Source organism: Pundamilia nyererei, unplaced genomic scaffold (genome assembly GCF_000239375.1).
Source record: "Pundamilia nyererei isolate P.nyererei 1_Seehausen unplaced genomic scaffold, PunNye1.0 scaffold00335, whole genome shotgun sequence".
Taxonomy (NCBI): domain Eukaryota; kingdom Metazoa; phylum Chordata; class Actinopteri; order Cichliformes; family Cichlidae; genus Pundamilia; species Pundamilia nyererei.
This window is the reverse complement of record NW_005187736.1, coordinates 11,444-28,175: the sequence shown is the minus strand read 5'-3', so window position 1 is coordinate 28,175 and position 16,732 is coordinate 11,444. Positions and strand designations below refer to the sequence as shown.

Here is a 16,732-nt window from a genome sequence, read left to right as displayed (position 1 = left end):
AGTGCTTAAAACTAAACAGTACAGGCCAACACACACAGTGTGGCTGATAGCTGGCACCATTCCAATATCCATTAAAATGTAACTCAAGCCCAATACTGTTCAGCTGATTTTGCAAAGCACCCATGAACAACTACTGAATTGAGCCACTCTCCAAAGTACTGTCTCGGGAAAGAGGAAAATAGTGTTTTTGTAAGTGTAGTATTCCTACCAAAGCAGCATACATACATCAGTTTTTGTTTTAAATCTCACTTCAGAGTTGTCTTATTATGAGTATTTATACTTCCATCAAAATTTTTAATATTTTAGCTCAGTTGCAGCTATTTTTTTTACATATAATATAATATAATATAAAATAATATAATATAATAAGAGAAACTAAAATTTCTGTAGTTAATTCGTGAAATAACCTTGCATAGGAAAGTTATATAGTTACGAAAATTATAAATAAATTTCATTTTTTCAGCATGGTATTCACTCACAGAAACGGACAATCATTTAAAGAGTCTATAATTCAAAGAATATACAGAACTTGTTAATTTAAATAAAATGAAAACACCAGAATTTTCCTTTGTGCACACCTTAGCAAAAGAAAATGTATCATAAATGATCAGCGTACTAATAATTAAATTTTATTTAAATTAAGTGTGGCTGATAAAAGGTATGTTAAAAAAATGTAAAAAATGTATTTTACTCATTCTGCACCTGACAGGAAGTATTCTGATAAAGATTAATACTGACGAAGTAAACATGAATATATATATTATTTTGATAACAAAATAGTTATCTACAAATGTTTTGTTATTGAGTGGATATATAAATATGTATAACAATATATATGTATTTCTATACATATATATTTACAACTAAAGGTGCACTTAAATAATGTCATCAAGGAGATGTGGGGTGCCTATCCAATCCAACGTCCTGGGCTCTGAAGCAGCCATAATCATGCACATAAACTGTTTACCAGTCCTCTTATCAATAGGATAGATTGTAGTAGGAGTGAATCTTCTGTTACTTTCCACAAACTCACAGAGCTGCTGATACACTTGTGGGTATTCGTGGCGTAAGAAAACCCCTCGAATCCTTAACTCTCGTTGTATATTAATGAAACAAATTTCTCTGGCCTTCCGGCCTTCTTCTCCCTCTTTGTCGAGATCTGCTGTTCCTGGGGGTGGAGTAAGGATCAGTGTTTCCATGTCACTCTCTTGCTTGTGAACCTTTCTCTCTGGGCTAAACGAAGCCAATGCTACTTTTGCATATTTTCTGACAGTTGGAGCTTGGTTCCTTGGTGATGGCCCTTCAGGCAACTGCTCACCTACAGCAATGGATACATTTAAGATGAAACATTCGTTTGGGTCATACTCTTTACCAGCTTCCTGCAGTTCTTTACAGTACTCCCCTAGGTTGTCTTTGAAGCTTTCAAGCTCTCGAAGGGACAAATATGTAGGAGACATAAGTAAACTATCCAGACCATACTGCAAGAAGTTACTAGATGACAAAGGGTTAGGAAAACCAAGGAAGAGAACTCCTCTACCTCGAGAAAGGTAGCCAACTTTGGCAATACGGGAGAAGGCTTTGTGGACTTCAACAGTCTCCCGACAGTGTTTGATGATATGACGGCAAGTGCTACCAATTCTTCCATACAGGCAGCTTTCTTTATGAATATCCCAGTCCTCCCTGCGACAATTTCGAGAGCAGTAATAGGTGTAACAGCTATGGCAGGATTTAAAATAAAGGCAGGCATTGAATAGGGTTTCTGTCCTCCGGCATTTGTTGTTAGAGCACATCATTGTATCATCCTCATCTGGGCTCTGATCAGGGGAACACTCGTCTGCACTCTTCATTACATCACTTGCCCCATCTATATCTCGAAAAGCATCAGGATTCATTCGGATCGAGGTGGGTTGTTTGTCCAGAGGAGCTGCTTCTTCTGTGCCTGTCTTTGAACTCTTTCTGGACAAAGACACTGCTTCTTCCTCATCAATTAACTTCTTTAGTTGGTCCAGAATGTCTTCACTTGCCCTTCTGCTGGGTGGCTTATAGTCAGTCACAAGATCAGCCAGAAGTTCATCAAGTTGTTCAAGACTTTGCTGAAGTGAAGCATTGTCATGTGTCTTCTCTTTGGCTGAGCTTTCAAAGTCCCGATGAATCATTTCTGGACTCTCTGTGCTTCTGGTATCAAGAATGTCCCAACTGGCAGATCGTCCTTCAGCCTTATTAAGGCTACTTGATCGAATGTCATTATCTGTGATTGTTATTTCAGGGGTGACAAACCAGAGTTTACTGGAGCTGCTCTTTGATATCTCTGTTGGGCTTTTGTCAATCAGTGAGTTGTCAGACATTGACAAGGCTGCATAGCGTCTTGGTGAACTAGAGAGATTAACAACCACTGGTTGTGGTTTTTCACCAGCAGATCTCTCGGGCTTTCTGGAGTCAAGAAGATCATCATAACTCTGACCTCGCTGTACAGGAAGAGGCTGTTCTCTTTCCACACGTGAGTTCAGAATATTGTCCCAAGACCTTGAGTAAGATTTGGAATCTGTACCAAATCTTTGAGGTTCAACACATGGGTTGGTATACCACGGAGTCAGTGCAGGCTCTTGTTGTACTCTTGTTGGAGTGACTTGAGATGCATGAGAGGGAGGATTGGTGGTGTAACCAGATGCATCTGAACCATACCAGTCATCTGTTTGTGAATGCATTACTCTAGCATGTCTTCTGCCTTCAGTGTAATATGCCCTAGCTGGGACATGGTGCTCTGGTGGCATTGCATACATCTCACTGGAATAATAAAACCTAGGTGGAGCAGTCTGAATTTGATAAGACCTTGGATCATCCCCATAAAATATTCTTGTTGGAGGTGTCTGTATGATATATGGCCATGGTTCATTTGCTGCATAGGGTTTTGGATACCCTGTCTTCATAGAGTATGAATAGGGCTCCATTTCAGAATAATATGGTCTTGTAGCTACAGCATGCACTATTCGAGTTCTTGGATCTTGCACAAATTGGACTTTTGGAGTATATGCTTGTCCAGGTGTGTAACGTTCATCATGAAAGTAAGAACTTGGTTGAGGAGGAGCAGTAGTAACATATCCCCCTGGGTCATCTGCATAAAAGAACTTAGTTGGCACATTAGGACTAGAGTGAGCTCTGCGTTCTCTGCCATAGAAATCACCTGATGAAGGCATCCTCTGCAAGGAAATCTCCATAGGTTGTACATAACTACTTGGCATGCTACGGGAATATTGATAACTTTGTCGACTTTCTGTAACAAATGAGTCAGTGGGAGTAGGCGTTCTAGAATATGAGAAATGACGTGGCACAGTCAGGCTCCTAGTCCCTGCACTGTGGTGTCTCTGCCAGGGTATGTCCATTTGAGGTGTGGCATTTTTCCGTCCTGAATGATGTAATGTTGCATCATCAGGCTTGATGTCAACCCGACACCTGACATGAGGGCTAGTTGCTGGTTTATCCAGACCTTCATCCTCAAAATTATCAGCAGTGTAGTGAGGAGAATATCGACTACTGTCACCCATTTGTGGCTGCAACTTAATGGGATGTACTTCTTGCATATGAGCCCTGGTTGCTGCATAGGAGGGTTCCCTATGTGGTGATACTTCTGGTCTCCGACGGGAGTCTCTATAATCCCTTTGGAACTCTCTGCCCTTCCTTCCTGAAGATGATGATCCTTCAAGAGACACGGCAGTGAAAGTTGTCTGGACTCGAGGTGCACTTTTTGACCTGGTCCTTCGTTTTTGTTCAGGGACAATTACCTCACTGGCCATATCTGTTGTCACTGGCTGAGGAGTCAACCTGTGACTAAAAATGTCAGGAGCAGAAAAACGGTACCTCTGCCGGTGGCCCAACACATTCCAGGCAACATCTTGGTTGGATGCCTGCCTATCCCCTTTCCTGTATGGAGAATCCATAGGATATTTGTGTGATTTGGGGTACTCCAGTGACTTATAGTCAAAAGTACGGCAGTGTCTCTTATTGTCTTTGCTTTTACCGTCCTCCAGTGTGTTGGAATTTATACTATCACATTGTTTGGAAGATTGTAAGGACTTATAGAGTGAAGAAATGGGGATCACTTTTATGTCTTGATGCACCGTTGATACCAGTATGTCAGGTGGGTCTGTGCGTGTCATCTTAAAGGGATTCCTCTAGTTTTCTCCATCAAGTTGCTTTAATGTTGATGTTGCCTGGAGAAAAACAAAGAATTTCAGTCACATTTTGTGCAAACATTAATAACGAAAATTTATATTAAATTCTGCAAACTATTCAGCCTTCTAGGACTGATCAGTACTACAAATTTAGTCGAGCAAAATTGTACCGCTCTAAATCATGGAATTGAAAAAGGTCATCAAATTTTTTCTCCATTTCAAGATTAACTTTCCTTGTGAACAACTTGGAATAGAGTTGCTGCTGACACTGATGCAGCTAGTGAGATGCCACTTAGGCAACTACTTAACTAATAAGATATTGAGGGTGGCAACAATCAGTTGGGGGGCAGCAGGGAGGGGGCCCCCGTTATCTTCAATCGAATTTCCCACATTGACTAAAACTTAGCAATCCCCAGACCCATGCGTAGCTGTACACACACACACACACACAATGCACAAAGACACATATCTGTCCACATCGACCCGACCCTCCAAAATGCATATGAACACATGCCCTCCCAGAGCCAACACTGGAATGCAGCCAGCCTGGCCCCAGATCACCAGCCAACCAGTATGGGGTCTAAATAGTGAGTATGACTGTATGAGAACTAGAGTGCTATTAAAACTGAGCGGACAGATGCGAGATGAGCAGGTCACCCACTGCCCATAACACGAAGAACCCGGGACCCATGCAAACAGCTTGCATGGGTCCTGGGCCCACTTTTCTTATTCTCTCTTCTTCTGTACACCAGAGCACCGCTGCTTCAGTTTTCAGGCCCCTCTTCTGTGGAACCAGCTTCCAGTTTGGATTCGGGAGACAGACACTATCTCTACTTTTAAGATTAGGCTTAAAACTTTCCTTTTTGCTAAAGCATATAGTTAGGGCTGGACCAGGTGACCCTGAATCCTCCCTTAGCTATGCTGCAATAGACATAGGCTGCTGGGGAATTCCCATGATGCATTGAGTTTTTCCTTTCCAGTCACCTTTCTCACTCACTATGTATTAACAGACCTCTCTGCATTGAATCATATCTGTTATTAACCTCTGTCTCTCTTCCACAGCATGTCTTTTATCCTGTCTTCCTTCTCTCACCCCAACCGGTCGCAGCAGATGGCCCCGCCCCTCCCTGAGCCTGGTTCTGCCGGAGGTTTCTTCCTGTTAAAAGGGAGTTTTTCCTTCCCACTGTTGCCAAAGTGCTTGCTCATAGGGGGTCATATGATTGTTGGGTTTTTCTCTGTATCTATGCAGCACCTTGAGGCGACTTATGTTGTGATTTGGCGCTATATAAATAAAATTGAATTGAATTGAATTGAATGCAGACCACCTCCATGGAACCAGGGGCCTAACCAGAAAATCTGCGACCCCCGCATCAGAGCCCCAGGTTGAGCTCCTGGACCTGCAAAGAAGAGGCAAGCCACCCGGCCTGGGGCCAGCACCCATCTCCAGGCCCCTCCAGGCCCCAGGAATCCGCTAGACACCCATAGCCCTAGAGACCACCCCCAGCCACCTGCAATGCAGGCAGGGAGAGGGCACTACAGTCGACAACTATCACCAACTAAGTAATGTACTTGATCAGTGGGGACCAGAGATAAATAAAAGAAACAAGATGATAACAGTAGATCTATACGTAAAATTCTATATTGAGTTATACAGAATCTGTTTTTTTTAATTATCCTTTCATGATTATAGTTTTAATTAGTGATGTGTAAGGAAGTAAGATGTATATGTGACGTATTTACTTTCCTAGCAAATTCACTTACGTCACCTAAGCTACACAACTACGTGGGGTTGGGATATAGACACTAATTCATATGGATAGGTCCTCATATGGATGGGTCCTGTTCAGCGGTTCTCTGCCAGAACCTATATGACCAGGAACACAAGATCATATAGCATGCATATAGTTATCTGTTGTGTGCATATAGTTATCTGTTGTGTTCACTGTTCAGTGTGTGCATAGTCTGTAAGGCACAGTTGGAGCATCCTTTGTCCTGTGTAGTGTGTTCTATGTATACTTTTGTATTGTATAAGTTGTAAATTGGTGCTTTTAGTCATTTTGAAGGTGTGTAAGCATATTTGTATCTTGAAGTTTTGGTCTGGATTGATGGAAAGACTTCGCTCCCACTTTGTGGTTGGAAAGGAAATTGAATCATCATTTTAATAATAATATTTTTGATAACAATTTGGGGGTACAGGTAGGGCTGGGCGATATGGCCTAAAATTCATATCTCGATATTCTTTAGCTGGATGGCGATATACGATATATATCTCGAAATTTTTTAAACCCATAAAGTAAGAACAAAAAGAGAGTTCTTAGTCAAAGCTGTGTCCCAGATGTTGTTTTTGTGCATAACAAAACGCTCACAATTGTGCAGTCAAAATGTAAGCTAACAGACGCTGAGCATAATAACAAAGCCAGACAGATTTCGCAGCTGCTCTGTTCCCAAGTTCTACTGCGTGACTGACAGCCTTGAGTTTTAAATCCGCTTCGTAACCGTGTCTCTTACAGGTGCCATTTGTGGTCCTTATACGCACACAATACGGTAATATTACGTTGAAGAAGGTATGCATTACTCTGTGAGGCTCCAGACTATGGTAGCCATAATGCTCCAACAATCCATCAAGCGGTGTGGCTTCGTATCTTACCAAAGTCGTACTAAAGCATTTTTGACAGATTGCTACCACATAAAATCGGTTTGCAGTCAGTAAGCACAACCAGAATTCATACATAAGGCACACTGTCGATTTTTGAGAAAATGAAAGGATTTTAGTGTAAGGTTATAGTTCAAAAAATACAGTACACGAGTTTTGTAAGGTAGTTTGTTTCGGGGCAGGAGGCTGGGAGACTTCGCGGTCTGGGATACAGCACTCTTCACACCCTCTTCATTTTGCACTTTATGGCGCTGTTGTAAATAGTGAAAATACTAGTAGTGCTAGCTGCACGGCGTCAACATGTTAATGACGTAACCACTAACCGCAACGCTAACGCGTTGACACTGTGCAGCCCCATGTAAGGGGCGATCCACGGTAACTCATAAATGGAGATTTGCCGCGTTAATACAGTTATGGAGTTAACGTCATTTTAACGAGAGTAACACTGCAGCACTAAAATAGTAATCTCCAAATGTTTTCTTTTTACCGACCAGCTGCTCTTTGATAGCTGCTGTGTCCATCTTGTCGTTACCTGTAGGTGAAGCGATGGGGAGGGGGAGTTGTGTTCAGTGAAGGAGAGAGGCGAGGCCGAGTAAAGCAGCGTAGAGACAAAGGTGGATGAAAGAGAGGCAAAATTGCGGTTCCACTATATCGATATAAACGATATTGTCACATCTCTTATCTCATATAAAAATATATTGATATATTTAAAAACTTGATATATCGCCCCGTCCTAGGTACAGGAATGTAATAATTCATAATCAAGTTCAGTTCATTGGGATTAAATCTTTCCTGTTTGATAGATTTCAATTCCTGATATTCAAGAAACTTACTTTTGCTGATGAATTTCTGAAATGAAACAGAGTTTCTATCTTGAATAACATGCAACGGAAATTTGGTATTTCTACACCACCATTGTGTTTTGGCTTTTGTAGAGTTTTAAGACTTATTTGTGGAAATTCTTCCCATGAGAAATATAGGTAAAGTTTTCCAACATGTAAGACCATTTATAGTAGAGGAATATGGTTCAACTGTACCATGTCTGAGACCCTGGGAGAAAAATAATTATACCTAAATATCTAAATGTTACCTGACTATAGTGACACAGTGGAGGTGTTCTAAAAATTAAAATTCAGAGGCAACTGTTGATTTGCTCCATTTGATGGAGTAGTTTGATATAGATGAATACTTTTCTATTAATGTGATTGTCCTCAGAAGATAGGTTTGTGTGTTACCAAGGACAAATAATACATCATCAGCATATAAGCTTATCTTACGGTTTGTATTTTCTTTTAATATTTACATTTGTGTCGGACTGCTGCTGATAATGACTCAATGAAAATGACAAAAAAGGAAGTGGCAGAGTGAATAGCCCTGTCTGGTGCCCATTTGTAGATTGATCTTACTTTCCAAAGCTCCAAAGTAAGCAATAATCTATTACATTTATTAGTTTGCATGTGTTAGTGGCTGAGTATCTGCTCCTGATAAAACCTGTTTAGTCAGGGTGTATTATAAATGGAGTGATTTTTTTCTTAATCTTCTTGCAAGGGCTTTGCAAAGTATTCTGTGGTCTAGATTTATGTGTGACATTGGGCAGTAGCTGGATGGTAGTCATTAGTCATGTATCTTTGCATGGTTTAAGAAGTAGACTAATGATGGTAGGGTTCTTAAACTTAAGCTGGTTAAACTTAGAGGTGAGGTGGAGGTGACTTGTACCTCGGCTGCAGAAGAGGATGGGGTAGCATCCTCACCTGGGACAGTGCTAGGGGAGCGGATAGCCATCATTTAATCATCATTTAATTGGGGCTGCTGTAGCTCAGTAGGTAGAACAGGTCACCTAGTAATCAGGAGGTTTTCCAGGAACACCCAGTCAAGTCATAAGCAGAAAGAATAAACTGAAAGAATAAACTGTTGAAACAGACAGGCATAACATTACATGGTTTTGAACTACTAATGCTGCTGAGACCAGTCGGGAACAAGTACAACTTATTGCCAGCAATGTGGACCAAGCTCTCACGACAATGGCTTGTAGTAAATACTCTGTACCCTGAAGGATGTGTTTTATGCCTTCAGGTTCACAAAGCACATGTAGACTGGTTGGGAGAACTCTCTGCAGACTCAAATATCCTCAAGAGGAAAAAGAGCTGGTCCAGTGTTCTACTACCAGGAAAAAGACCACCGAAGCTGATGTTCCAATAGGACAAAGTCTCCTTTCTAGTACCTTGGCATTGACCTTCTTAGGGAGGCTGAGTAGTGTGATGCCCCTATAGTTGGAACACTGTTGGTGATCCCCCTTCTTAAAGACAGGAATCACCACCCTGGTTTCCCAAACAAAAGGTTCTGCTCCAGATTTCCACGTGATATCAACCAAGACAGCCCTACAACAAGTAAGGCCTTAAGGAGGTAGATGGCTCCATTCACCTCTGGTTTGTTGGTTACCACCTCAACAGGCACTGTCACAGAGAGCCTGTGAACTTTCAGCACACTGCAGTGTCTTTAATCTATCTGTTGTGTATATTACTACCACATTACTTTAAAAAAAAAAATCATCAATGGAGTTGCTAAAAGCTCCACCTGGAAAAACCTCAGGAACTGCCACACCAGTCTGGGTCATTTTGGACTCCTTTTATAGTAAAGTTCCTTGGTGGTTCGATTCCTTGTTCCTCCATACCAAAAATCCTCGGGCAAGACACTAACCCCCACCTGCTCTCCAATGCATCCATTGGAGTATGAATGCGTATGAATGTATGTTAGTTAGAAAGCACCGACAAAGCATAGACAACAGTGCTTGTGTGAACGGGTGTGTACGGATGAATGTGGCGTGTTGTATAGAGCGCTTTGAGTACTCCAGGAGATTAGAAAAGCGCTATATAAGAATCAGAATCAGTCAACAAACTGCTCGAAATGCGTTGACAGAAACAGTTCAGGTATTTTGAGTAATTCTGCACTCTAGATGCGTCAATTGTGTTAAAATTTTTAATTGCGTTTACCGTGATGTCAGATTAATTTGCGTTAACGCGTTAATTTTGACAGCACTAGTAAAAATACATACTCACATACTCACCCAACATTGAGACACACAGAACGCAGTATACACACTCCCAATACACACTCTGCTCCCAGGTCCAGGCACCAACATGCCCAGAGGGGCAATCTGACCCCAGACCAAGGATATGGTTCCCTTTACTGTGGGGTGGAGACTAGCAGACTGCCCCGGTCCCGCAGCAGCAGGGAAGTCCACCAGCCCAGACACCAACCAGACCTCCTCCTGGCCCCCTGCCCCAGAGAGCAAACAGCGAATGGGGGTGTGAGAAGAGGGAAGAAATTAGCGATGAGGAGGCAAGGAAAGGGGTGGGGGGGAAAGTACCCCCCACCCTGCAGCCAGCCTTCTCGTTGACCCCCATGGGCACACCTGTTCCCCCAAATCCACCAAGGGCAGAGAGCTCAGGTCCATCGAGACCGGGGCTCACAGCAACAGCACTACCATGGCCCACAGAGCCCACATAGCCCATTCGACCCTACTGCAGAGGAAAACTACACCCACCCCAACATTCAGTCAACTCACAGACTACACCTGCAGAGTGTATTCCACAAGAGCAGAAACCACCTGCAAAAGATGGTAACAACCTTCCCGCCATCTAAAGAGGCCCTAGCTCTACAAATGCACCAAAGGCCCCACATCAGTGCCAGGCCCCATTGCATGCACCCACACACAACTCCGGTGATACACCAACCAGGAACCAGGCCCCCAGGCTAGCCAGAACACCAGCTTGGAAACAAAGCACCCACAGAACCCCAAGTCCCCAAGCCTGGCCCGGACCCGCACTGCAATGTCTGCCAGCATAGACCTCCCCGAGCCCTGCTGTATGCAGCCACCATAAACACCACCCAAGAGCCACCAGAGTCCCATCCCAGCCAGCACTACAGCCCCCAGGTCAAGACCCCCAAAAAACCCACTCCTAGAGAACCCCCAGACAGTCTGCTTAGGATTTGCAGAAGGCAGTGAGAGCCATGTGGACTGTGTTCATCTCCATAGTGAAATCATTTAAGTCACTCAGCAAGCAAAGGGGAGGCTGAAATGTTACATTTCAGACATTGATAGTCTTCGCACATCCTGCGCTAAAATGTCTGAAAAAGTGGATAGAAGCAGACAGCGGGGATATAATTGTCAGGTGTATTGTCTTGACAGTGTGCGCAGTTGTTAGAAGATGTAAAACCCATCTTGAACATCCGCTGACCTGTATAGTGCACCCTGTGTAGTATTTTATATTGTAGACTGTGATTTCTAATCAAATTAAATGTTTTTAAACATGTCTGAAGAAGAACATGTCAGAAGTTGTTGTCCAAGCTGACTGATAGATCCGCCTCCTATTTCGCAATAGGAAGTGATATTGATTCATTTATTTAGGAGTGTCCTGTATATTTTAGACAGTAATTTGAGGGGTTTTGAGATTAAGGAATTATACCACACTTGGTGGTGTTTATAATTTGACTTGATTAGGCTTAAATTTATTTTTTACTATAGATTTAATTTTTTAATATTCTAAAAATCTATTCTTGATAATTCCATATTGTTTAGCTAATCTGTCAAATGGTATAAAGTCTGTTTTTTCGATTATTCATAACTGTTCAAAGTATTTAATTCGTTTACAACTCAAATCTGCAAAGTTTATCATATCATTGTTCTGTAGTATGTCAGGGTTGTTCCAAATGGGTGTTCGAAGACCATGGGATCAATGAAGACTCAGTCATTTTTAGAAACTCCCACCATGCTGTTAGAGAGGAGCTGATATTGATGCTTTTAAAGCAATGAGCTATCATCATTGAACTACCGTTCATTAGCTCAATGATGATTGAGCTAATGAACGGTAGGATTTAAATCTCTACATTTTCCATAGTTCCAGTTCTACATCCACTACTCACTCCACCACACCAATCTTAGAACTGAAGAAGCTTCTCAGATGAGAGGTGAAACATCTTCAAGAAACTAAAAGAAGTCCAGATGTTTTTCTTTCCAAGCTACTTAGACTACCTAGACATTTTTTGTTCTGTACTGTCAAATGTTTGAGGCATGGAAGCCTTGAAAATCTAAATTATAATACAGTATTAAAAACTGAAGTTGTTATACATGTGTACTTGATTTTTTTTTATTGCGGTATTAAAAAATATATCACATATACCAAAATACTTATAACTACAGAAGAAGGTAAGAAGACTTTTAAACTGATACAGGAATTCTGTTCAGGAGCAGTATATGGGAGGCTGTGTGTGAAACTCCTTCATCAAAGCTTTTCAGTTGTGCCAACACGCCTAACACAGTTTTTGGTTCAGTAAAAACTACTACTTTCATATTAAATGTTCAAATGGACAGATCTGACCAAAAGATGACATTGGGAACAGATGAAATATTTCATGGTAAAAAATAAGATGGAAACATAACAGTGAGAATATGGCATATACTTTATACAGCAGTAAGAAATTACAGCAACAGCAAAAAATTATATACTGTAACAGGCTTCAAAATATAAGCCCGTTGTTCCTGGGAAAATTTGATCTTTTGAAAACATCTCCCAGTGATCTTTTTAAAATAACACACTTATCATGATAATTTAATGCTTGCTAAAGAACCAATACCAAGGAAAAGCAACAAGCAGAAGGGATTTGTTTGGGCCAAGAAACACAAGGAATGGACATTAGACCAGTGGAAATCTGTGCTTTGGTCTGATGAGTCCAAATTTGAGATCTTTGGTTCTACCCGCAGTGTCTTTGGTCTCTACATGCATAGTTCCTGTCATTAAGTATGAAGGATGAGGTGTGATGGTGTAGGGGTGCTTTGGTGGTGACACTGTTGGGGAATTTATTCAACACCGAAGGGACACTGAACCAGCATGGCTACCACAGCATCCTGCAGCAGCGTGCCATCCCATCCCAAACACACCTCCAGCCTGTGTAAGGGCTATTTGACCATGAGGGAGAGTGATGGAATGCTGCATCAGATGGCCTGACCTCCACAGTCATCTGACCTAAACCTAATCGAGAAGGTTTGGGAGGTGATGGACCACAGAAAACAGCCAACAAGATCTTGGAAAACCATTTCATGAAGGACATTGAGAGAATGTTAGAGTGTGCAAAGCAGTAATCAAGGCAAAGAGTGGCTGTTTTGGATAATATAAAATACAAAACATGTTTTAAGTTATTTCACACTTTTTGTTTACTACATAATTCCATATGTGCTTCTTCACAGTTTTGATGCCTTCAGTGATAATCTAAAATGTAAATAGTCATTTAATTAAAGAAAAAACATTAAATGAAAAGGTGTGTCCAAATTTTTGACTGTTAGTGTATGCTCGTATCCAGACAACATCTTTTGCAGGGAAGGAATTGTGTATTTCAGCAAGATAATGCTAAACCAAATACTATATCAATTACACGTAAAATTCATAGTAGAAGATTTCAGGGCTTTCACCATATGCATGTTCAGTTATGATTCTCTTTTAGATACTAAATCATCACACAAAAAGACATATCTCAGCTTGTCTTGTTGTTGCATGTACGAGGGAAAGGCAATAGCAATGACATCCTAATATAACATTTTTATATCAAGTAAAATTTTAGTCCACGGACAACATGATATGGCATAGCCCTAATGAAAAGCAAAAATCTAACTTCATCCCCTCCCAAACTGAAACAAAATAAAAGTAACTAGGACAAACTTATATGACAGCTGGATGTGTGGTTCATTCATTCTCTGTTTGGATTGTGTATAGAGTGTTTTGTTTTGACGAACATATGAAATTTCAAGACCAAAGTTCAACCCAAGACACACTGTACAGCAGACTTGAAGGCTCCATCTCTTTACTTGTTCTCAATCCAGGTGGAGCAGTCTCTGGTATCTTGTGTGTCAGCCCCATAACTGAACTATTACAAGCAAGCTGATTCCTCACCTCTCAAATGCCCTTTTCTTCTCACTTTCCTGCATCCATTGGCAGACAAATGATGTGTGTAGATGATTGACAGTGTGCTGGATCAATGTTTTTTGGTGCAGTTTCCTCACAATATGTCTATTGTTCTTCTTAGACACCTCTGTATGTGGCCTCTCTGTGGCCACATGCCAACCCTATTGCATTACAGCAGAAATCTGACTTTACTGGTCTAAAGTGGTAAAATTATTAGTTTGTATTGACCATTTGATAATGGACCAATTAATATGGGAGGCAATAAAGCAATGATGGGTATTGATGGGTGCAATGATAGGCATTTGCCAGTATTTTTGACATCTGTGTATGAGGGCATACATAGTGCTGAGGGCTAGCACTAGCATTTTTTTTAAATAAAATGAACTCTCGTCTCAGAGCCGTGAATCAAGCGTGAATAAACGTCGCATGGGATCGCTGGGGTAGCTAATACTGCGCAGGCTACTATCCTGATTGCTGCAGCACATCCTGCAGCTCCTGCTGCTGCCTGGAGCCTGAATCCTTAAGAGGATGATGTCAGTGTTCGATGATGGGAACACATTAGCCTATCGTCAGCCAGCAGAAAGCACAAAAAAAGTGGCCAAATGAATAATACAAAGAACCAATACCCCATCTATGCTCAGAACATGCAATGCTCTGCGAGCTTCGAGTGATTACAAGCAGTTTAATTATTAGACCATAGATCCGAGAACAAGGTGTACGGTCTGCATGTTGTTCGGCCTGTATTACCGTCGCGGTGTTGTGAAATTAAGCAGAGATTTGCGAGGGGGAGACGATCCAAACGTGCCTGCGTGCATAATAGCGGACAGCGCGATACCGTAAATCAAAAGCTGCATCTTACCGCATCAGTTCGGATTCCCAGCTTGTGCTTATCCATTTTCTGTTAGGGACGTGACACGAGGGAGTGTGATAGTGGTTTCTCAGTGACGACATCGAACATGTGCAAAAGGCAAAGCTGCTCCTTATTGGTCAGAATCTTTAGATTTTTTTTCCTCCTCCTCCCTACTCGGTAGATTGCTGCGTTACCGTGCTGCAACATCCACACGTATGTCGCCGCAACCCGTGCTCCGTCCCCCCTCCCGCTTTCTCTCTCGTGCTCTCTCTCCCTCCATTGCGCCTGTACCACTGACAGCAACACGCCTGAAACCACCCCTTCCAATGAGGCTGAGTGCCTCAGCCTTTCGCCTGACTGCAATGACCATGTACAAAAGAAGCAAAGCTCTGGCGCACATTTACACCGCGGTTCTAAATTATTATGCAAATGACATTTTTCTCTGATTTTCCTAAATAGTCGATCCAAGTGACAGTCAGCATAATTTTCGAGTCATCAAGCATTAGAGTATAATTGGAATGTTACTGAACAAACATCCCAGTGAAAACGGTATGTTTTTCAAAAATAACACACTTAAAATGCACAAATTATGATGCACAGCAGATGTTTCAAAACATTTCATAGGTTGTAAAGAACTGAAAATGGTAATTTGTTAAATTTGCAGCATTAGGAGATCATATTTACTGAAATCAAAAGCTTTTTCAATCAAAAACATCTTAAGAGGTCAAGTTACATATTAACATAGGACCCTTTATTTGATAGCAGTTTCGTAATTCTTGCATCCATGGAACTTGTACGTTTTTTGGAGAGTTTCTGCTTGAATGTCTTTGCAGGATGTCAGAATAGCCTCCCAGAGCTCTTGTTTGGATGTGAACTGCCTCCCACCCTCATAGATCTTTTGCTTGAGAATGCTCCAAAGGTTCTCAATAGGATTGAGGTCAGGGGAGGATGGGGGCCACACCATGAGTTTTTCTCCTTTTATGCCAATAGCAGCCAATGATGCAGAGGTATTCCTTGCAGCATGAGATAGTATTCCTTGCAGCATCCTCATGCATGATGATTTTGTTGCAGAAAGAACGGTCTTTTATATTGTACCATGGAAGAAAGTGGTCGGTCAGAAAGTCCACATACTTTGCAGAGGTCAATTTCACACCTTCAGGGAGCCTAAAGGGGCTGACCAGCTTGGAATCCACATGATTCCGGCCGAAAACATGACTCCACCACGTAATTACTGACATCACAGCCTTTTTGGGACATGGTGGCCATCCAACAACCATCCACTACTCTTCCATCTGGACCATCCAGGGTTGCACAGCACTCATCAGTGAACAAGACTGTTTGAAAACTGTTCTTCATGTAGTTCTGGGCCCACTGCAGCCGTTTCTGCTTGTGAGCACTGGTTAGGGGTGGCCGAGTAGAAGGTTTATGCATAACTGCAAGCCTCTGGAGGGTCCTACACCTTGACGTTCGTGGGACTCCAGAGGCACCAGCAGCTTCAAATATCTGTTTGCTGCTTTGTAATGGCCTTTTAGCAGCTGCTCTCTTAATCCAATGTATTTGTCTGGCAGAAACCTTCCTCATTGTGCCTTTATCTGCTCGAGCCCATGTTTGCTGTGGCTCAGCCACAAATCTCTTAACAGTACAATAATGTGGAACACCCTTTCATTTCATTGGGCTCACCTGCCAAGCTAATTATCACAGGTGTCCGAGATTGATTTTAGTAATCCAAAGAGCCCTGAGACACAATGCCATCCATGAGTGTAATTGAAAAATAACATTTTTAATCTTCATAACACTTAAATACAATTTGCATAATAATTTGGAACACAGTTTACATTCACATCAATTAATGAGATTTATTAATTTTCTTGCCATCACCTGACTGTAATAACAACAGCAGCAACAATTAAGGAGTGCTGTGTTTTTCATCCTTAGCACATCTCACCCTCAACGTCGCAAAGACAAAGGAGTTGATAGTGGACTTCCGGAGGTGCAGAGAAGTACACACCCCCATCACCATCAACGGCGCTGCTGTGGAGAGAGTGAGCAGCTTCCGGTTCCTTGGTGTACATCTGGCTGAGGATCTTACGTGGTCAGTACACAC

At 41.8% G+C, this 16,732-nt stretch overlaps 1 protein-coding gene across 1 annotated transcript; it reads right to left on the bottom strand.

Moving 5' to 3' along the window:
* Positions 1 to 812: 812 nt before the first annotated feature.
* Positions 813 to 14,873, bottom strand: ajm1 (apical junction component 1 homolog). Its single transcript, XM_005751932.1, has 2 exons — positions 14,638 to 14,873; positions 813 to 4,208 (listed from the first exon to the last, which is right to left on the bottom strand). Exon 2 carries the CDS (start codon positions 4,152 to 4,154, stop codon positions 876 to 878), a length of 3,279 nt encoding a protein of 1,092 aa, XP_005751989.1. The 5' UTR covers positions 4,155 to 4,208; positions 14,638 to 14,873; the 3' UTR covers positions 813 to 875.
* Between the last annotated feature and the right edge of the window lie 1,859 nt (positions 14,874 to 16,732).

Coding starts and splice junctions, on each gene's coding strand:
- ajm1 (XM_005751932.1), bottom strand. CDS start 4,154: ATGACACGCACAGACCCACCTGACATACTGGTATCAACGGTGCATCAA.